At 47.3% G+C, this 23,132-nt stretch overlaps 1 protein-coding gene across 6 annotated transcripts in view; it reads right to left on the bottom strand.

The window, feature by feature from the left end:
- Atg7 (autophagy related 7) overlaps positions 1-23,132 on the bottom strand; it is a 211,711-nt gene that overhangs the window by 108,246 nt on the left and 80,333 nt on the right. For all 6 annotated transcript variants that reach the window (XM_021164861.1, XM_021164859.1, XM_029478810.1 and 3 more), the window contains one exon: positions 19,619-19,699. In XM_021164861.1, coding sequence (XP_021020520.1) covers positions 19,619-19,699 — 81 coding nt within the window. The remainder of the gene's footprint in view (positions 1-19,618; positions 19,700-23,132) is intronic.

Genomic DNA, 23,132 nt, shown 5'->3' with positions numbered 1-23,132 from the left:
TACTGCTGGAACCTGCCTTTGCTGCCTGGAGGCACACATGTGTTCGTCCTGCTACTGGACCCTGAGTTACTTGGCGGGATATTGGGTTCCCTCCCCCTTCCTTTATAACTGAGTGTCTGGAAATAGTAAAATTGAGCCTTGATCAGAATGTTTGTTGTCTTGGCTCCATTGTTTCTTCTGCCCTGTCTAGATTCCTCTCTTTTCAGTTCGAACTGCCATTCTCAGTTGAACCGTTCGTGTTGTGGACTGCGGGCAGGCCGCAACAACTTACTGCTCTTCCTAAAGACCCAGACTCAGTTCTAGCATCCATTACAGTAGCTAACAGCTGCTTGTAACTCCAGGGGAGCCAATACCCACTTCTAGCCACCACAGGCAACAGGCACACACTTGGTGCACATACATATAGCTGGCATTCATATATAATGTACACACACACACATGCCAGGGCACTCCGGTGGAGTCAGCTTGTGAGGCAGAAATGCCAAAAAGCTGCTCATGAGAAATGAATTTCTAGGACTCTCCTCCTGGAAGTCTGACGAAAGTCAGCTCTCCAGTTTGGGTCAGTTTGACAGGCGAAAAGCCTGGAAGCTGTTCATGAGGATAAGAGTTCCATGGAAATTCCCCTCCCGGAGGTTTGGCGTTTTCTCCTAACCCATAATAATCAAATTTCCACTGAGTTAGTCTAATGTATAGATTCACGTGCACTCTATTTAGTATTACCTTAATGTAATGCCTTTTAAGATTGATTCTAACATAGCTAAAGCTTTTTCCCAGTGTTCTTAGATCCCAGATAGCAACAAGGAGTTTAACCTATTCAGTAACTAATTAAGCACTACCATAAAACAATAAAGCACTAGCCATTAATTCAGTTGTCTACAGAAAGAGTCTGAAATTCTCACTGAGATAAAAATTCTTATTACAGACTACATTCCATGCCAAGAGCAAATTAATATACTATACTGATAAATGGGAATTCTCCAGACATAGATAAGAATTAACAAGGCCTAAGAATTCCAAGGTTCATGACACTACTTTATTCCTGAAGCCAGGCAAGAGTTTATACCCCCCCTAGCCCAATTAACGCTGGGGTGTGAAACTCTTGCCTGGCACAGGGCTGATCCTAGGCAGGGTGATAATCTCTAAAGTAAATATTTATCTGGTTCCTTTTGAAGTCACTCCTCTTGCACTTGGAAAACTTCAATGTGCCCTATTCTGTTACTCTGTATTATAAAAGGTCTGAGTCTCCATCAGAAAATTACATTCAGATTCAACACCTCTCTTGTGTGTGTGTCTGTCTGTCACTCCGTCCTAAGCTTTGCCCACCTACTCTAGAGAACCGTTTTACGCAGTCACGGGACCCAGAGGGTCTGCAGCACACACACACACACATACACGTTTGAATTGTTTTCTTTGAGACAGGGTCTTACTATGTAGCCCTGGCAGGCCTGCAACTGGCTATGTAAACTAAGATTGGTCTCCAATTTGCAGAGAACCACCTGTCTCTGCCTTCAGAGAGCTGAGATTAAGGCAAATACCACCACATCTAGCTAAAAAAAGTATATTTCTAATTAAAAATAAATAACCTACGCTTGAATGTCAAGAATTCACCACTTTGTTACTTAGTGGTTAAGTAACCACTTAGATTACTAAGGGGACTACCCCATGAACCCAGGGACATTTCCTCAAGTACTTGTCTGGAGTCTTGAGCTGGCCAGGCCCAGCTGGAACATGTACACAGTCTCTCTCAGGGAGTGCCTGTAAGGGTCCCTGAGTGGCCAACCCCTTGCAGAGCTGGGCAGGTTGGCACAGGTCTCATTTCCCCTTGTGTTCTGGTACCTGTGGGAAGAAGGTACAGGGCATAAGGAGCAGAGGGTACTGCTGTGTAATGGGAATTCTTCCTGCTCCACTGAACCAGGAAACCATGTGTGTTTCTCTTTTTCAAAGATACTACTTTTCTTTTCTTTTTTCTTTCTTTTTTTTCCAGAATCTTAGAACTGGATATAAAGGTTGGCAGTAGACACGGTCAATAAATATCATACAATTTCTAAAATGAAAAAGATTTCCCATACGAGCTTCTTTTATGAAGACATTCAAACACCCTGACCCAAACAAGCCTTGGCCCTATAATCATGCACGATTACAGCTGGCCAACATGGGGCATCAGGCAATGTTCACAGGGGTGAAGGGAGGCCAGAGAGCAGATCACATTTAACTTATTCTGAAGAACTTCAAGTGAGGGGCCCACAGGCCAGGATCTCAATCCATGGTGTCCCTTATTCTGAGGATCTCAGTGGTCAGCAGGGCCACAGCAGCCATGCCCATGAAAGCACAGGACTCACTCCTGCATGTGTCATGCCCAGCATCCATATGTGCAGGGGTGAGAGCATCTTCTCTGTTCTCTAGGAACCTCTGTAGAAAACTGTCCATGGCTCATCACACTTTGTACCAAGTAGGTGAAAATAATAAATAGGGATGCCGTAAGCACAACCTCAGAGTCCTGGTTGCCGTGGTCACTTATAAGTCTGGGTCTTCTTTGGCACTGTGGGCTGCTTGGGCTGCCACAAGTGGTTATGGATCGTGACAGCACCCACGCTGACCGACATGGTCTTGGCTGGGATCAGGTTAAACTGCTTTCAGTCTGAGCTGTATTTATATAGTTTGTCAATCATTTTCTTGGTGATGTTTTTTGGCCCCATGCCAGTGAGTTTGTAGATTTCTTCAATGTCGGGTTGGTTGCAGTAAAGTGCCCTGAACTGGCAGCCTGCATCTCGGAACAGAATGATATAGTGGTTGGCACCACACTTCTCCAACTCCTCCAATATTGAATTCTTGTGAGGTTCATTCACTTTTCCAGCCAGACAGCAGTGAGATATGGCACTGTGAATAATTGGTTTGTTTGATTTGCTATTGGGCTCCTTGAAGAGTTTAGGACCTGTGTACTCAGCCACAGAGGCCAAAGAGGAAGCTGCTGATGCAGTCTCCCAGTCTCGGTCTGTGCTCTGACTGGGGTTGTGGCTCAGGATAGATAGGTAAGGCTTCCAGTGATTCAACTCGGTGAGGAGGTGTGCCCCGAGTGAATGCTCTCAGGCTCTGCTGTCGCTGCAGACGCCAAGGATAGGCTGGAGCCAGAGTGAGCTTGGCCCAAGTCATCTGGGGTGGAAGAGCACTTGGCGCCAGAGTCACTCTAAGACCCCTGGTGAACTGACTTTGGCGGAGGCCTTTAGGCTTTGATTTAGGTTTGCCAAGTCCTTGCTCCTCCAAGGCCTGCTGCTGCTTCCTCTGCAAGTATTCCTGGTTAATGAGCTCTTGCCTTGCCTTCTCCTCCTCCTTCTGTAGTTAGCCTTATACCGGGCTTCATCTCGCTTGAGCTCCACTTCTGCCTCCAGCAGTCACATCTACCTCACCAACAATGTCCTCGAGGAGCGCAGTAGAAATCACTCTGCTTCTTTCCATCGTGCAGAGTAGCTGGGTCCCTGGGCTTATGTAGCTGGACAAATGCTACATCCTGAGCGTCACTGAGATCTCTCTGCTCTTCTTTGACAAGGAACCCTTCGGTTTTACAAGTGCCATCATCCAAGTCCTCCCCATTGTGCTGTGGGAATTCCTTCGTGAAGTGCTCAGGTTTCAGTGGCCGTGGGGCACCATCAGCCTTTCCTTTCTTTACCACATGCAGAAAGGCTGCCTTGCCTAGCTTCAGATGCTGCCGTGCAGACAGTGCCTCCATCTTTTTCTTCTAGGCTTCAATAGCTCTGCGCTTTTCCTCCCGCTGCATGTGCAGTTGCACCAGCAGAAGCCAGCAGGCTGGCAGGGCCCTTGCTGTGCCTGCCTGGACTCTGCTCCCTCTTCTGGCGCCACGTTGTCAGAGGGGCTGGGCAGCTTCCGGGTGCATCAGGGGTGGTCTTCTGGGAGCTGCTGATAGCACTGCTAGACTTGGTCTCACAGCTGTTGAGCCCCTGGAGCTTCCTTTCGGCAAAGCTGGTCATCTTTACACTTCCATGCTGCTGAGCTGAGAAGTGGTGCTCAGTCACGGGCTTGAGCGGCCGCTGGCATCATCCTTGTCTTCATGTTCCTTCACTTTCATACCCCCCTGTAGTTTGGCTGACTCTTCCTCACCAGCATAACTGGGGATAACCACAGGGTGGTCCTCACCAATAAAACCCTGCTCTGTATCCTCTACGTCTACCACACCAGAGTCGGAGTCTTGCCTCAAGATGGTCCAGGGCTCTGACTCGTGGGAGCTAGGACTCTGTGAACTAACGTACCACCTCCTCTCATCTTCCTTAGCCCTGCCTACATGGAGAAAGAAACCATCAGCAGCCTGCCCCTGAGGTAATGGATCAAATCTATTCAGGGCCAGAGGCTGTTCTTCCCTTGTAGCTTCTGCTGACTGCGGTCATACTTCTGCAAGATCAGGGGTTCTAAGTAAAAATTGTCAGGTTTATTCTCCAAAGTGTCTGTCTGTCTCTGGGAAGATCTGATAACTTGCTACCAAGCCTGGGGCCTGAGGTGAGATCCTAGGAATCTCTGGGGAAGGAGGAGACACATCTGTCCTGATGATGGCTACAAGCTCTTCCTCCTCCTCCTCCTCCTCCTCCTCTTCCTCCTCCTCCTCCTCAATGTTGACACTGCTCAGGAGGCTTTTCCAGCTCCTTTGGCCTTTCCAGCTGAAGGATGGGGTTGGTTCTGTGGGTCAGGTGGATAATGTTAGATGCCAAACTATCTTTGCTGATAGAGCCAGCTAAGCTGACACTGTCACCAGAACTGGGATCCACATCACAACTTGCTGCATGATGGAGAGCAAATGATGTTGACTGTGATGCAGGCCTGTTCTTTTGTTTGTTTTTGTTTTTTTAATCTGTCCATGCTCCTGCTGCACCTTGTGGCTGACCATCAACCCGAGTTAAAGATTTCGATCTGTGTCGCTGATCAGGAATTTCCTCTGCCTGTGACACTTTTTGCTGTTTCTGTCTCAGTGGCAACAAAGGATGGTACGGACTAAATGTGGAAGCTCCTTTCCCAAGACACTCAGGTTCTTCCGATTGGAGGTGGTACCGATGATTGCTTTCGGTGAGAGGCTGGGTGGATGGTGGCAGGTCAGCAGGGCTCATGTCAGCAGGGCTGCCAAGGAAGCTGCGTGCGGTTGCGTTGGAGATGGGGACAGGAGGCCAGCTGCTCTTCTGCTGTAATTCTGTTTTAGCATCCTTCGACTCTTGAATATCTCGGGGCTGAACAAAATCTGGTTTGACGTTCTCAAACCACCAGAAGAGCTCATCGATAAAAATCATACTGTTTGGCTTCAGCACTAGGGGAGCATACAGCATATCCTCCAGGGTGAGACAGAAACACTTGTTCAGATGCTCATTGGAAAACTCCCTCAGAAGCCGGATGTTATACAGGCTGTCAGCCATTGATGGTACCTCCCTCAGACAGATATCATCCAGTTTCATCTGCTCTGGGCAATCATAGTGAACCACGGCTAAGAGAGTGGCGCCATCACTGCCGTCTCTCATCAAGTCCTCCAACAATGGAGAGTAGGGTGACTGCCTAGCAGAGAGGTGCGCTCTCGCCCATAACGGACCTTTTGATGAGTGGGACTTTCCAGTGGTTGCTGTTTTAATTTAATTTCTTTCTCTGTTCTCTCTCCTATTTTAAGATTTACCTTATTGATCCGGAATACCATGGCATCCTCGAGGTGATAAGGAAGTTCTTTTGAGGTGTGGAATGTAGAAAAGCGCTTGACACTGGTCACCACCTTCTCAATGCTGATCATCTCCACAGTATAGCCCATCATCAGGGCATCCACCATCGCCCTGTGGCCACTCAATAGGTGCCTGGCTGAGGTCAGCATCTGTCACAGGGTATCATCACTCTCCATCACATAGATGCCCTTCTGGGACAGGGCCTGGATGACAGACTGGTGTCCTTGCAAGGTAGCCCCCTGGTCCCCTTTTAGGATGAGGCTGCAGACGCGGCAATACAGCTCACTGGACAGGAGAAGCTTAATAACAGGTGGCTTAATGTGCTCCTGCTCATACTGGTTGATGTAAAAGGTCTTGAAGATCCTCGGGGATGTTGTCTAGGCCATAGGCCTTAGCACAGATCCACTGCAGGTTGGCGGCGATATTGGCCCACACCGTGTCCTAGCGGTCCAGCCGCATCAGGTCAGCGCCCCTCGGGGGCGCCTCCATCCTCCTGCAGACTTCCATGGCAGAGCGACCGCCCCGCGTCCACCATCTGCAGACAAAGGCCCGGCCGCAACAAAGACGCCACCGCCCTCCCTTACTTCAAGGCCGCCGCCACCCAGGCTGCTGCTGTAGGCTGTAGGGCGCCGAGAAGAGGGCCGGGCAGGCGGCGGCCGGCAAGCGCCAGCCAAGGAAGGCGCAGGCAGGCGCAGGTGTGAGCACAGGCCTGGGGGTGGCGGCCAAAACTACTTTTCATAAGTATTCCTTTTCATTTTTTTATTTTTATACCTGACTTATATGATACTGGGAATCAAAGCCAGCCTGCAAATGTGTGTAAGGCAAACACTCTACCTTCTGAGCTATACCAGTCATGTATGTGTATGTGCAATGTGTGTGTAATGTGTATATGTGCAATGTGTGTGTAATGTGCAATGCGCCACTCTGGCAAATGCATGTGGAGACAGGAGACAACCTTGGGTATTGGGTCTTGTACCTTCCAGCTTGAGACAGTGTCTTGTTTTTTCCTGTGTATACCTGGCTAGCTGCCTCTCATGCTTCCAAAAAAATTTTTTTTTGTCTCTACTTCCTACATTCTGAGATCGTGGACGCACACCACATCCTGGCTTTTATGTGACCTCTTGAGGATTCTCTGTCAGATCCTCATGCTTACACTCAGCAAAGGCTTTTTACCAGGGTGCCTCTCTTCAGCACCTCACTTAATTTTTTAAAATATATGCTCACATGATTGAATTGGTTCTCTATGTCAGTCAGATGAAGTGAAACTAATGATTAGAGTCAGGATACAGGCATAGCTGCAGTTTTACAGAGTAAAGAATAACCGCCGCTCTTTAAAGGGCACTGATGCTGTGTTAAGATCCATGACTGGGATGCTTGGGAGCTTGTAAGCAGAACACGGCACTGCCCTCAAACCCCACCTCTATCATTTCTTCCTCTAAGGTCCTTCAAGAAGCTGATGTCAAAAGGATCAGGAGAAGCCCAGGCATAGCTCTTGCTTCCACAAATCACACCAAGTTAGAGTGCTAGCAAAGTCCTTAAAAACACCCAGAAGGCTCAGCAAATCTACAGTCAACTGTGCAGACACAAGCTGTACAGAGGTGGGATGATGGGCAAATCTGACCACAGGGAGCGAGCCTGGGCTCGTCCTCCCCAACAGTCCGTGCAGGGATGCTACCCGGGTGTCAGGACACCGAATACTCCTCAGACTTGCACACTGGTGGCAAACTTGCTGCCCTAAGGGCCACACACAGGAGAAATCCCTGAATCTGGTGAGGACTGAGATTTTAAGAAGTATTGTTCCGTGTGCACTTTCACGAGCTCTTTGATGGTCTGGAAAGGGGGAACACGGAGGGCTTTCATTCTTTAGAATAAAACACAATGATGAGGACATTACTTAAGGCAGGAGACAGATACTCTGGGATGTATCGCTGCCATCGTATAACCCAAACAAGTCCTGAAGATGCTGGCTTTGGGAACAATGTCTGCACTACAGTTCCTTTACCTCTTCTATGGCAAAAGGCTATGGTGCTGACTACTTTTAGAAATACCAAGGGGGCGGGCGACAAGATAGTTCAGTGGGTAGTGGCACCTGCTGCCAAGCTTCACTGCCCCAAGTTCAGTCTCTGGGAACCATATGATAAGAGGACCGTCCACTGTAGAAAGCTCATCTCTGACTTCCACTCATGTGCTCAGCTACAAGCAAAACAAAGCAAACAAGCATAATGAAAAAGGGCATTCCTTTAAAAAGAAAGAATTTCCAGGGCAGCCAAAAAGAGGACTTTTAGAATGGGCATCTCAAAACCTCACAGGGCAGCAAGCAGAGCCTTCAGGGAGCTGGGGTGCCCTTGAACGTAATGCTAAGCCAACTCTGGTAACCCCCAAAGGCAGCTTGTTTTGGTAAGCTCTGGGCATGATCTTCCAAGGGACAGGTCATCAAAGACGTCAGTAAAGCAGATGGGAAGGTGAAAGTTGAGCAGAATCCGCTGGACAAACAGAGCACTGTAAACGGCCATGCCCCGTCTGGCACCAACCAGCCAAGGGCATTGTGTTGTCATGCCTGGTGGTCAGCATCCCACTGGACAGAGGCCCGGGAGTGGGTGGCCTGACTTCCACTTTCGGCTGTTCATAAATTGAGCCATGAGCTATTGCTTGTTCTCTTGTCCTCACTTGATGTCTGCTAGGACCTAGCTAACTGTTGCAGCGATGTGTTTGGTTGTTCGCTAAGGGTGGTTAAAGGACCTCATACATAGGAAGGTGCCACTATCTAACATTACTGTCACGTCCAGAAGGACATCAACAGAAACTCAACACAATATCATCCAAAAATATTCCATAAATTATTGTTGTTGTTATAGTATTTTGAAACGAGGTCTCCCTCTATAGCCTACTTGGGCTGGCTTCAAACTCTTGCTCAGCCTCTGACTGCTGAGATGATTAGTGTGAGTCAACACTGCTGGCTTTATAAAATCACGTAACGGACTCACTTTAAAGTCAGAAAAAGAAATGCATGTAAATACATTATTGGGTGCTACAAATACCCCATTTAAGCAGTTATAGTAGGGCTGGAGATATGGGTTGGTGACGGAGGATGCTTACTGCTCTTGCAGAGGCTTGCGTTCCGTTCCCAACACCCACAGCCTCACAGCCACCTCCAACTTCAGCTCCAGGGGGTCTGATGCCCCCTTCTGGCCTCTACTGGCTCCTGCATACACAAGGTGTACATGAACTCATGTAGGGGCACAGTATACACATAAACACAATAAAGAAGGGGCTAGAGGGAAGGTTCAGCAGTTAGGAGCACCTGCTGCTCTTGCAAATAAGTGGATTCATATCACCTGCACGGAGGCTTACAACTGGCTATAATTTCAGTTCTAAAGAATCTGATGCCCTATTCTGGGCTCCAAGGGCTCCAGTATATATGTTGTGCATACAGACTCACACAGGCACAGACACATAAAAATAACTAAATTTTTATATACATATACATGTGTGTGTATATGTATATATATGTGTGTATATATATGCATATATATATATATATATATAGCCTATTTACGTATAAACATATGTATACTTAAAACCTCCCAGTTCAAGCGTATCTGTCTCTAGTTCAGTGGTAAGACTGCAGCTTCCAGCTGGCCATTCCCTTCTGTCCTTCCTCTGATCACTACATCATATAAATATCAAAGGGGATTAGGATCATGAAAAGAGATTGCCTGGGCTCTGTGACCTTAAGGGGAGGAACTGACCCACAGAACTCTGAACAGGGTTACTGTCTTCTGTCCCACAGTTGGCTGCAGCTAGGCACAAGACACACTCAGTGGCAGATCAGGCTTTCATAGTTTCCTGTGATTAAAGAAAATGAGCCCCCAAAGAGACCTGGTACCTCTCCAAAACCGTAAGTGTCATGGTAGGACCGGGCTGGTTGCAGGGCTTGCCTCTGAGTCACTTTTCCAGGAGAACCTGGGCATGGTACCTTAGCAAGCCTCAGGAGGCCAGGTATCCTACCAGCACAATGGAGGGGAGCCACTGAAACACTGCAAAGCTACAGTGGCTGTACATTTTCCAAAGGAGTACGTCAACTCTTTTCATCAACATGAACATGGTCCATGACCCCAAAAGACTTAAGAATTAGGGGATAGATGTGGGATGGAGGCTAAACATGAATTGATTATTTCTAACCTATAAAAGCCTAATATTTCAATGTCCTGAAGATGAGCAGCCTGACAATCAGGAGAACCACTGAAAAGATCATAGCCCTATATTTTCTGGTCTGCATAAGAGGCAGGAAGACACCTGAAGGGAAAAGTATACTCAAGTGACCACAGGAGTCAGGGAAGCAGGATAACCTTTGCTGCTGATCAGAGGCCTCAGAGGACCAGGTCAGCAGGGAGGGGCAAGGCTGTGTTCTCTGGCATCATAGGGAGGGTTTTCAAACAGGGCTGTTAAGACACATGAGGGCAAGCTTCCTGCAGTTTTTAAAAACCAGAGCAGCCTTGAGCCTTGACTTCCAGATCCTGGACTCTTCTGTCTGTGAAAAACAGCAATTTGAGGAGACAGACACCACATACTCAGGGATACTTCAGGCCACCACAGTGGTCTCTGTTTTCTTCCTGTTTCTGGTGTCAACACCAGTCCCAGGAGTGGGCAAAGGCCCTGGTGCCTGGGCTGAGAAACTGGATATGCGTCAGACATTGCAATTTCCCTGGGAAACAGAAAATATTTTCTCTACTCTATGGATGAGGAAATTGAAGCAAAGGGAGAAAACATCCGAGATTTTCCAAAGAGAAGGAAGAGCCAAGAGCTGTGAGGTTAAGGCTTATAGCTGAGCGCTGTTCCCTGGCTCTGGATGGGACATCCCAGCTCCTTTCAGGAGCCCAGCAGCTCTGGAGATGGGAGAAACACAAGTTGCTAAGGACGAGAAGTGGGATACAGTTTACACCACACAACCACACATATGGATCCCATCATCCGCTCAAACAGAAAGCATGAGGCCTTGCTGGGTGAGTGAGATAGGAAGAGAGGACCAGGGTGGGGGTTACTCATCATTTTCCCAACTCGAGATTCATGTCCCTTTTGGAAAGGGGAAGAAAACCCTGGCTGCAGCTCCGTTTTGAGTAATATTCGCCACTGAGGAGCTGTGTGCAGACACTCCGGGCAGAAGCCCTTGGGAGCTCTTCCGATTGGGCACTTGCCAGTCCTTGGAAAGGGCTGAGAAGCAGGCAGGATGCTTGTCACAGTGCTCTAATCCCCCTACCTGAAGCTCATTTCAAACTGATAGCAGGATTGGAGACTAGCTACGCATCATTATGTCAAGGGCACAACACATAGTCAACAACGGCAGGTGACCTCTGATGACCCTTGTCCTTAACTATATTTTTTTATACTTTTCTGCAATGAAAATGGATTGCTGGTCTGGGACGTGAAGCATGCCAGAGGCTCTGGCTTCCACTTCCAGCATGGGACACAAAATAAAACTGCCTGTGAAACAAAGACTGAAAGAACCTCAATCCAAAATGCAGAAGAAATAACTTGAAGAGCGAGGAGAGAGCCAGCACTTATCTTACTTAGCTGACTCACTGGCCAAAGTGACCCGGAGGCGGACAGAGGCAGAAGCACCTAACTTGGGGTCACTCAGCAGGCGAGGCAGTGAACAGAGCCAGGACCCTGGGAATCCCCCACTGAGGCCGCTGAATGCCAGAGGCTGGGAAAGTCCCTACACTCCAGGCGGAGGTGAGAGAGTTTTATGTGGAATTTTAAGATTAAAAACAGATTCTTATATTCCATCTTGGAAACACATTCCGTCTTGGGAACTGCTGCTCATGGAGGCAAATGACCATCCTCCTTAAGGTTACACCATACTGGGTATTTGACAGCTTCTTGTGTGCAGTTTTATCTGGCCATTATATAAGTAACCCTGTCCGTCTTGACTGGAATTGCTCTCTTGTTCTCTTACCCATGGGTTAAATTCCTATTTGTCTTTTCACCTCAGCTCAGAAGTGACTCTCAACAAACCTTCCTCAGGGTAGCCCCATTTATAAAAAAAGGATTGGGTTGTAGAGAGGGGGCATGCACCCTAACACAGCAGGAGCCAGGGTGGCAGCATCATTGTTGGACAGGTTGTCTCACTCTGCACGTCTCATTTCTTTCTCTTTTATTTCCATTGCTTTTATTTTTAACTATGTATATGTGTGTGGGTATGTGCACATGAGTGCAGCGCCCATAGAGGCCAGAAGAGAGTGCTGGATCCCCCGGGGCTGGAGTTTCTGGTGGTTGGGTGCTGGGTCCCTTGGAAGAACAGAGAGTCCTTTAGCTGCTGAGCATCTCTGCAGCCCAGCAAGTCATTGTGTTTTTCATGAGGATAATGCCTTAGATTTTTCTATGTAGCCCTAGCTGATCTCACAGAGCCTCCTGCTTCTATCTTCAGAGGGTTGGGATTGAAAGCACAGCATAATGTTTCTTTTGATTGTTGTGATAGTCAGCTTCCAGTGTCTATAACAAAATACTTGGACAATCAATTTTAAAAAGAAAAGAATTTTTGAGACTCATGGTTTTAGAAGACTCAATTCATGGTCAATTGGACCATTGTTTCTGGGGGTGAGGTTAGGTGGTCATACCATGGTGGGAGTCCGTGGGTGGAAAGACCCTTACCTCACTGCAAAAAAAAAAAAAAGAAAGAAAGAAAGAGGAAGGGTCCAGGATCCCCTTCCAGGTGCATCCCCAGTAATCTCACTTCCTCTCAAAGGTTCCACCACCTCCTGACAACACCAAGCCTCTTATATACATGCCTTTGGGAGGAGCCTCTCAGAGATAAATGGTAGCAATGGCTTGTGCTCTGCATAGAGTGTGTGTATCTCTAGCATACATTCATAGCAACCCAATGATGAATGCCTGCTGCTCTGAGACGCTGAGCCTTCCTCCGAGTCTAAGCTTGGTCCCTTTGTCTTCTAAGGATACGTGAACAGAACTCTCAGGTGATAGGTTGCTCTGGTGAAAACTCTTTCTAAAAGAACGTTTCAATAAAGAGGTTTAGTTCTGGTATTTTATATTTCTTTCAAAAATCTTTTTGTGTGTATATGATATGTATGAGTGTCTGCGATCACATAAATGCAGGCCCATAAATGGCACGAGAGCGTGGTGTCAGCCTCACCTCGCTCCTTGCTTGACACAGGGACTCATGTTGTCTGTGGCTGTGTGTGCCAGGTTTCCTATGAGTTTTCAGACTTTTCTTGTTCTGCCTTCTTGTCCTAGAGGTGGTGAGATTACAGATGTGCACTAACCACGCTGCTTTATGTGGGTTCTAGGGATTTGAACTCAGGTCCTCACCCTTTCACAGCAACTGATTTTCCAATTGAGCTACCCCAGCCCCTTATGCTTTTTCCATCACAATAGAAGGAAGGTGGGCTGTGGAAGTGGAAACTTAAGGGTTCTTTGGAAAGTCAGCTGGATGGTGTTTTGTTGGGGCAAACTTGTGAAGGAGTGTTTAGCTGAAGCAAACACAGGTAAAAGGATGTTCTGCTAAAACAAGCATGTGAAAGCATGGTTCACCTTACAGTAGTGCAAGGCTGAGCTGCGTTTGTCTCGACTCCATAGAGAGAACCATACCAAAACAAACAAACAAACAAACAAACCTCTTCTGGTGGTGTGCTGCAGTTTCTAGCTGCTCTTGTGGACTCAAACTGATTAGCAGGGTGATGTCAGCTGAGATAAATGCTTGTGGTAAGGCAAGACACATGGAGAACACATGATGTTTGGAGGGTATAAATAGGACTTGATGGACAGTAATGGGGGCTGAGCTAGGTCTGCTTATAGAGCTAGCTGTGCAATGCTCATGAGTCTCAAGTCTTCTCTGAGCTTCAGTTTGCTGAGAGAGGCACAGCCAAGAACTTCTCCTGGTGCTCTTCCTGGTCCCTCCTACTGACTTGGACTGAGGCTGAGGCCTGGCTGTCTCTATTAGATCCTGTCACTGCTGTTGCTAACCTGACTCTAATGAACTGGACTGCTGCTGTATCTGTGAAATGTCTGCAAGTAGATGGAGCTGCCACTGCTGACCTGTGAACTGAACTGCCGATTTCCAGACAACACAGATGGGAGTTGCTCCAAAGAACCTTTCTAAACAGGTTCACTTCCCCTATATCTTTCTTTCGTAGTACCTCTGGTGAGTGGTGGGCTACAGGGGAGGTTAAAGCATTTAAGAATCATCATTAAAAATAGGTTACAGCTGTGTTATATCAACAGGCTGTGGTGAGAAAGGCAATGAAACCGTTTGCCATCTGATAACACCAGCTAGTGGCTGTTCCTCTGACCCTCCTTCTCCTTCTCACTTCCCAGGACAGTCGTCCCCAACATCTCAGAAGTTGTCTTACAATCAATCCATCAGCAGGAGCCCCTCCACACGGTCATCACCAGAATGAGAATATCATTAGCCTTGCTCATCACTTATTAAAACCACAGGATCAGGTTTCTGGGTACGTCTTGGTACATCTGTGCAAGGCACGGGCCCCAGATGGTAGGCAAGCCAGGCTTGAGGCCTGCTTCCTCCCAAGAGGATGTCACAGATGCTGTGGGTGACCGCACCATGCAGCAAGAACAAGCTTAGTCTTGCACACTGCCCCCTAGGTGAGCATGCTCAGGAATTCTGCCCCCCTCAGAAATAGCCCCAGACTTCACTCTGCAGTCACCTCAGAAGCTTCTGGCCAACCTCTGGGCTCCAGAAACAAAGCTACGGCTATGGAAACACTGGGAGATGTCTGGATTCCTTAAAGGAAAACAGCATTCCCGGTATACATCCTCCACTCTCCTGTAGAAGAGACTAGAAAGTTCTAGAGTGATGAACAGCAAGTGACCAGCTGATGTCATCAGATGGCAGTGACTTTTCTCTTGACTTTCTCACTGCAGCCTGTCTAGTCAGTGCCACAAAACTGCCTTAGGGTGAGAGCATCCCTCTCTAGGAAGCCAGCAAGAAAAAGAGGACTATGGTAAAGATTGAACTCTACATACTACATTCATTTTCTTTTGGAATCTTGTACATAATGCACACACACACAGTGTGTGTGTGTGTGTGTGTGTGAGAGAGAGAGAGAGAGAGAGAGACTGTGTATCTGTGTGTGTGTCTGTGTGTGTGTGTATATATATATATATATATANATATATATATATATATATATATATATATATATACATAGATACATATGGGTCGATGGAAACCTGGACATAAATGTGCGTATACATGTGGTGGCTAGCAGCTGTGACAGGACCTTCAATTGAATCTGAAGCTGTCCCTGCCTTACACCCTCAGCACTGGGGTCACAGATGCATATCACCCACACCTAGCCTTTTGTACAGATGCTGGGCATCCCAATTTTGGCCTTCACACTTGCATGGCAAGTACTTTAATGACTAAGTCCTCTCCCCAGTACCATTTTCTGAAGTAGCAGGGACTAGCAGAGATGAGAGCAGGCAAGTTCATCTATTCAGGATGAGGGGGACCAGGCTTAGGCAGAAATGAACATCATCAGTGGTGATCAACAATTCACATGCCTCCAAGCACGAGGGCACATTAGACAGATCCAAACCAAGGCAGGCTACAAGCGTAACAGATGGCCACAAAAGGGCACGGGCGGGGGCTAGCAGAGTAAAGAGACCTCTCCCAGGCTGAGGGCGGTCAGAGGAAACTGCACAACTATATAAAGGTCCGGCCTGATCCTGAAGTGAGTCCTCATTTGGGAGAAGGAGAAAGAGGGAAACCAGTTAGGAGCATTCCAGGACAGAGACGATGTCTGAAATAGAGCTTTTGGGTCAGGTGCAGTGGCTGTTAACACTGAAAGGTCTCTGTTTCCTGTGTGAGTCCTGGTGAGAGTGGGTCTTTGTTCTTAGGAAATTCACAGGGAGATGTTTAGTTGAGAAGGAACACTTCCCTGTTGACTCTGGAAAACTCAACAAAGGAACCAGAAGGAGCAGAGCTGAGGAGGTGGACAGCAGAGGGGAGACTCTGCTAAAGGCCACATAGAGCGGACTCTGAACGCTAAAGTTTTCTGCCTCTCCCTCTCCCTCTCTCTCTCTCTCTCTCCCTCCTCTTTCTTCTTTCTTTCTTTCTTTCTTTCTTTCTTTCTTTCTTTCTTTCTTTCTTTCTTTCTTTCTTCCTTCCTTCCTTCCTTCCTTCCTTCCAGATTAATTATTTTGCCTGATTAATTATTATCATTTTTGTATGTGTATTATGTCTGAAAAGGAATGGACTTACCAGCCACCTGAAGTGAGGGACTCACTTCAGGATCAGATTGGACCTTTTTGTAGTTATAATATTTCTATGGAACTGGACTTACAAACCACCATATGGGTGCTGGGAATTGAACCCAGATCCTCTGCAAGAACAACACCCTTGACTGCTGAGCCATCTCTCCTGTCCCAGTTTCACCAAGCTTAGAAGTGCAGCATCAGAAGGACTAGAGAGAAGCTCAGTGGTTAGGCCACTGCCTGTGCTTGCAGAGGAGCGGAGTTCAGTTCCCTGCGTGCGCATCCAACCACTCACAACTGCTTGAAACTGAAGTTCCAGGGGACCTGAGCCTTCTGGTTCCTGTAGGCTCTATACTCCCCTATTCCCACACACTTAATTTAAATATAAATCTTTTAAAAACTGTACCAAAATACATAATTACTTAAAAAAAATCTTAATTAGAAATAAGAGAGAAAGAAATTAAGAGACAGATGGTTGTTAATAAATTGCCTCAGTGCATTCTGGGATAGCTTTTTCTAGATTTCTGGCTCACAATCACACCTGTTGGCCTGCCAGAAGTTTACTACACTGTAGAACAGAAAAGTAACTCGTATGTGTGTGAAAAAGGCCTCTTCATGTTCTGGCAGTGGGTGCCACTGTCTGAGGAGGCTCTGCAAGATGATGAAACCCCTCAGCATCCCCATCTCTCTGCACATGTGTGAATGCAACAGCTCACCAGCTCTGTCCCAGGCTGAGAGCAAACAGGCTAGGACATGCTGAGAGGGACAATGATGCCACCTTCCCAGACATGAGTGCGGAGACCCATGTCTTCTTCGACTCTGGCAACATGATGGGGCTACACCACCAGCATCAAGGTTTAATAAAGAGAAGACTCACTACTCTGAGTGTCCTGCTCCCCCAGTCCCTTCCTATATTTGAAGCTAAACCAAGCAGAAGTAGAGTAAGCCTCTCTTTGGGGTGGGGGTGAAGGGGGATGGATACTGGAAACCAACAAAGGAAAACATCACCTCATGGGAACAAGAGACAGAGGCTTGGTCCTCAGTGGGATGGGCTTCTAAACACCACCACCACCTCCACAATGGCTGGAGAAGACAGCAGGGCAGGAGGCACAAAAGAGCTGGAGCTGAGGAGAGTCCTAAAATTCAAAGTTCTGGACTTGACATGGTGGCACACTCATGAACTCGGAGAAACTATGGCTACCTGCAGGAGTCCTAGGTAAGACAAATCCAGTCAAAATTCCAGCCCAGATGGCTGAAGTATGACCCCATCTCTTCCTGAAAAGCTACTGGCATCTGATAGCTTCTGGGGGAGGGAGAATTATTCTCTCTTGAATGTGTGGCCTTGATAGAGGATTTCCCAAGTTCCTTCCCCACACCCATGTACACGCAGGAAGTGCTAATGGGACTAAGTAGGTTATTAAGGGTGGGGGCATGTGGTTGGGAAAGGCTGTGTTGGAGGATGGTTTAAGGGGAGTTGAAGAGAAGAAACAGAAAGATATGATAGTGTGCCATTGTATACATGTATGAAATTCCTAAGACCGAGGAAAAATTAAAAAAAAATGACTTCATGAATATCAAAGGAAAAATTTGTAGAACTTGCTTTTAGCTCCAAAGAATTTTGATTCAAACAGCAGCAACTCAGACGTGACTCAGTATAAAAAACATCCTGCTGAGTAAGCGTTAAGCAAGCTCTCATAGAGCGAGCGATTCGGCTTAATTGGAATTGTCATTTCGAAGAATCAACGCTCGGAGAACAGATGATGCAGATGGCAGGGAGGGGGGCCAAGAAAGTAAATGAGGGGCTTCTCCTGGAAAGAGGTGCAGCCTTCTCGGCACAAAGGAAACCCAATATCCAGACCACATGAAAAGTGATCGCTGTGGGACAGTGCAGCTGTGAAAATCCACGTCAGGTTGTATTAACTCGCCTGGCAAGTTTGTGTAACACAGGACTCTGAATGGCCACTGACAGGAAAGAACTCTGGTGACAAAAACACCATACCTGTGTTTAATCTGATGCTTCCAAGGAGGGAGGGCAAAAATACAAAAAGCTATTCTTTCTTAAAGAAAAAGGAGGGGCAGCCTGAGGTACCCTTGGGCTTCTTTATAGACAGACAGCATCTTATGGGCCGATTTAATTAGAAACAGAGCAGGAAAGCAAATGCTCACATTTCTCTGAGAACACAATTATCTTCATTTCATTGATGAGCTAGACCTACATAAAGCCACAGAGACACTTCTGGCATGGGCACCAAAGGATTTCAGTTTGAAAATAATCCAGCCAAGTTATTTGGAGAGCAATTAGTTCAACTGTACAATGAACAGACAGACAGATAGACAGACAGACAGACAGACAGTCAGTCATTTCCACTAAGGAGCACACAGCTCTGAGACCCTGTCCCTGCAGACAGATGTGCACATCACCACCCTCAGGGTCCTGCCAAAGAGGATACAGGATACCTTGAGAAACAGCAAGAAGAATGGGCTCAGAGGTCATCTATCCACAAATTATAAGGTTTAAATCTCAACCAGGCACTTGAGATGCCCAACAATAAAGCAGGCTTAGTTTACTCTCAGAGCAGAAAGGAAAACAAACCACTCTCCACGTGGGAGTGCCTAGATTTAACCAAATCCATTACTGTGGCTTATCTATCCCAGATTCCACTGTTAGGTAAACAGGTCAGGACAGAAGCCACTCTAAGTAGACTTTTCCTAGAATTCAATTCCCTCAGCTCTGCACATTGCAGGAGGCATAGCAGGGAAACCTCAGACCTCTGAGAAACGCCATCTTGGGATGAGTGACCCCCATAAGCTACTCTGCATAGCACCCCAAGTAGGAGCTGGAGATGGGGAGGTTGAAGGCTTAAAGTGGTGGCTCTCAACCAGAGGGTTGCGACCTCTTTCGGAGTGGTCTAACGACCCTTTCACAGGGGTTGCGTATCAGATATTTACATCATGATTCATAGCAGTAGAAAAATTATAGTTATGAAGTAGTGACAAAAATAATTTTATGGTTGCGGTCACCATAACATGAGGAACTGTCCTAAAGAGTCGCAGCATTAGGAAGGTTGAGAAGCACTGGCTTAAAGGGACATCCTAAGGGAATCAGCTGTCACGTACAGTACACATGTGAGAATAACTCAGAGCCTATTAAAAACTGAGATGCCATGTAGTTTTGAGATACACATCAGCCGGTTCCCATTACAGTGGACAACAGCCCTGCTCTATTTTTAGAGCTGCTGGAAAGATCAAAGAGGAAGGGGCCTTGTTCCGGCCTCCCAATCCAGGCCCCTCATCTCTGCTTGCTGTTCCTTTGTATTAGGAACATCTCCAAAACACAGCTGGGCCTGCCTGAAACCCCCACCTTCTGGGGAAAGCATAAAAAACTGCACTGCTGAGTAGGTGCAAGGAAGGAAACCCTCAGGAGGGGACCCGAGACACTCAGGAGAGCTTTATGACCAAACTGAAAGTACTGTAAAGCAAGAACTGACCCAGCAGCTAGCTCAGGCTCTCTGCACACTAGGACCTGAGATTTCCGAAGCTGGCTTCTGTGGATGAATGCAGATCAACAGCAGCAGGACCAAGCCTACCAGGCTCCCTTCCTCTACTCACGCACGCATGCACGCACCACCCCACTGGCCCTACTGGGTTAGCATGAGGTTAAATTGCTCAGAGGTAAAATGACTTACTTTGGGTGAACAGGCTGTACATTTATCAAATGCCAGGCTGACAGGAAGGACATTATCGAACCGTGACAGAAAACCCCGGATCTAAAAACAAACAGAACAATTACTCATTAGGCCAGGGATAAACACAGCTATAATGATGCATGTCTGTGGGTGACAAGGAGGAAGAAATGGTTATTATGGGTCCTGACGCAGGAGATTCTGTGAATGTAAGTTCCTCCCCATACGGTGATAGGTTTGAGAGAACTATTCTGACCCTTTATTCCCACTTTCCCAAGATGTACATGATCTTTAAATGTTTGAGACCTAAAAGCACATTTACTTTAAAACATAAAAAGCAAGGTGGAAGACCTCAAACACTGTCTCGGGATTGGGGTGGGTTTTAGTCGGTAGAATCCCTGGCTAGCATACACCAGGCTCTGCTCCATCACCAGCACGGCATACACCCCGGCATGGTGGTGCGCATCTCAGATCCCAGGACTGAGGAGGTGGAGGCAGGAGGATCAGGAGTCCAAAGTCATCCTTGGCTACATAGCAAGTCTAAGGGCAGCCTGGGCTACATGAGACCTTGTATGAAGAACAAAACAAACAGAAAGTACCGTTTTAAGAAATGCCTGAGAGCTAAGGTGTAGTCCAATGGCAGGTTGCTTGTCTGGCATGTAGGAGGCCGGGGCTCCACCCCAGCATTACAAAACAGAACAAAACTCAGACTTCTAGGTTGCTCTGACTCGCTTCTCTTATGGAAATACAGAGGCCGGGGTAAGTGTGCATTTCCACAACTCTGTAGTGGCCTCTCAAGGGCAGACAACTTGGGAATAACAAAAGGCAAAGGCAGGCACTCTGACAAGATGCTGAATGCAGACCCCATGAAAATAAAAACACGCAGTCACACCATTGATGGGGAAACAGCACCACCTTGAGCAGAAACATCTGATTACAGCCAAGAAATCCACTTCCAGAGCAGCTTGTGGGCTGCACCCACCATGGCTGAGTGGCGATGGTGAGCTGCTCCCCCTTGTATGTAGCAGGAAGATAGCATTTATAAAACTTGTAATAGTAAAGCCTTGATCACTTCCACAGAAGCCAGCATCCGCAGTAAGCAAGATAACACAAATCTTGAAAGTTCATTTATTTGATGCCAGAACTCCCAGTTTTAAGGTCATGAAACGTATGATCAGGTGAAGCAGCCTGGCATGGGTGGGCAGGAGGAAATAAAACCTGGTTTCTAGTGGGGCCTGTCTCAGGTTCATACTGCTGTCGTGGTCACCATGACTAACTGTGGCATCTCAGTTTCCTGCTGCTGTGAGAAACACCACAACCAAAAGAATTTCGGGGAGGAAAGGGTTCATTTTACATCACAGTCGATCACCAAAAGAAGTCAGGGCAGGAACTGGAGGCAGGAACTGAAGCAGAGACCCCAGAGGAATAATGTTTACTGCCTTGTTCATTATGGCTTGCTCAGCTTGCTTACTTATAGAACCTCAAGACACCTGCCACACCCACCACCCACATCAATCACCAATTAGGAGGCAGAGACAGGTGGATTTCTGAGTTCGAGGCCAGCCTGGTCTACAAAGTGAGTTCCAGGACAGACAGAGTTATACAGAGAAACCCTGTCTCGAAAACAAACAAACAAAAACAAAAAACAAAAAAAAAAAACCCCAAAACAACAACAACAACAAACCCAAAACCCAAAAAACAAAAAAAGAAAAGAAAAGAAAATACCCTACAGGCTTGCCCACAGGCTAATCTCATGGAGACTTTGTCCTCAACAGTCATTCCTTCTCACATTTGTCTCTGGCTGGTGTCAATCAGCAGGTGGACCTTCATAGCCAGATGGCACCTGGCTCCCTGGCACCCTCTTTTTAGGTAACAGCATTCTCTTTTATGTCTTCATAATTTTTCTCTGCTTTCCTCTTTTAGAGCCAGGGATCAGATCCGTGTCTCAGACTTGCCGAGCACAGCCTCTCCCATTAACTTCAATCACCTCATTTAAACAGTGCCCCTCCCCACCCCCCACCCCACCCCCCCCCGCAGGGTCCATGCTTAAGCACAGGCATGCAGAGGCCAGAGGAGATCAGGTGTCTTCTATCATTCTCCACCCTATCAATCACTTTACAACAGCAGGAAGGCTGGCCAGCAAGCTCTTGGGACCTGCTTGTCTCTGTCACGATGGGCCTACAGGTACACACAGTTTCTCCAGGGCCCCATCATGTCAGGTAAATAGGAAAAAGGACACAACCCCCTCAACTCTCTTTACTCAGAGCCATTTTGAATGAACAGCTAAGTTCAGATGAACACAAAGCCTGATGCTGTTCACAGAGGTCTCCGTTTGCTGGGTTGCAACCCACAGCCTGATGGGAAGTGTATTCTCACCTCCAGTACACCCAATCTTGAGAAAGCCTACAGGCCATTTCTAGAGCCCCTTTCAATCCCAGGGCAAAAACATACTGTCTCAGTTAAGGTGACTACTGCTGTGATGACCAAAGCAAGTTGGGGAGGAAAGGGCTCACTTCACCACAGTTCCACAGCACAGTCCATCATCCAAAGCAGTGAGGGCAGCAACCTGGAGGCAGAAGCTAATGCCAAGGATGGGTGCTGCTTACCGGCTTGCTCCTCATGGCCTGCAGAGCCTGCTTTCTTATAGACCCCAGAACCACCAGCCCAGGGATGCACTACCAACAAGGGGCTGGACCCTCTCTCATCAATCATTAATTAAGAAAATGTCCTACAGGTTTGTGTGTTGTCCAATTATACAAGGGCATTTTCTTAATTAAGGTTCCCCCTTCCCAAATGGCTTTAGCTTGTGTCAAGTTGACATAAAACTATCCAGTGCAAGTATTAAAGTCACAACTGACGCCTTGGGAACCTTTGAAAATGTGACTTTTAGTTTTCTGTCTCTAAGGGATGTGGTGGCCACTTCACAAACCAGAACAAGAGGTAAGTTTGGGGGTGGTGTGGGGATGTCTGCTAATCAGGAACCAGGAAAAGTCATCAAAACTGCTGAAAGGACCTCGACTGCAAATGACAAAGGGCAATGCTGAGATCCTCATGAGCACTGGGTGTTCCAGGTTTAAATGCAAGCTCGGGGCCAGTGAGACGGCTCAGCAGCAAAAGCACTGGCTGCCAAGCCTGACGGCCTGGGTTGGGTCCCTGGAGTCCATGTGTTAGAAGGAGAGAACTGACTCCTACATGGTAAATACATATGATCAAAAGAAAAGATGCATGCATGCTCTGTTCACAGTGTGCCTCACACACACCTGAGCTACTTTCATACTGAGGTCTTTTTAAGCAATTGGAGCTTACACATTCCCACTAAAATGCTGTTGAAAGTGGCCCGCACAGCTGTCTCTATTCCATGGTGGCATATGGAGCTTCTGCTGTCATTTCTGTTCTGTAGGAACGGCCACTGCTAAACTTAGAAACAGAGGTTGGGACCAGAGCTAGAGGGAAGGGAGAGAGTAAAACTAGGTAAGAAGCTGAAAAAGAGAGGAGAGGGAGAGGGAGAAGGGGAGGG

Source organism: Mus caroli, chromosome 6 (assembly GCF_900094665.2).
Source record: "Mus caroli chromosome 6, CAROLI_EIJ_v1.1, whole genome shotgun sequence".
Lineage (NCBI taxonomy): Eukaryota > Metazoa > Chordata > Mammalia > Rodentia > Muridae > Mus > Mus caroli.
This window is presented reverse-complemented; position numbering and strand designations above follow the sequence as displayed.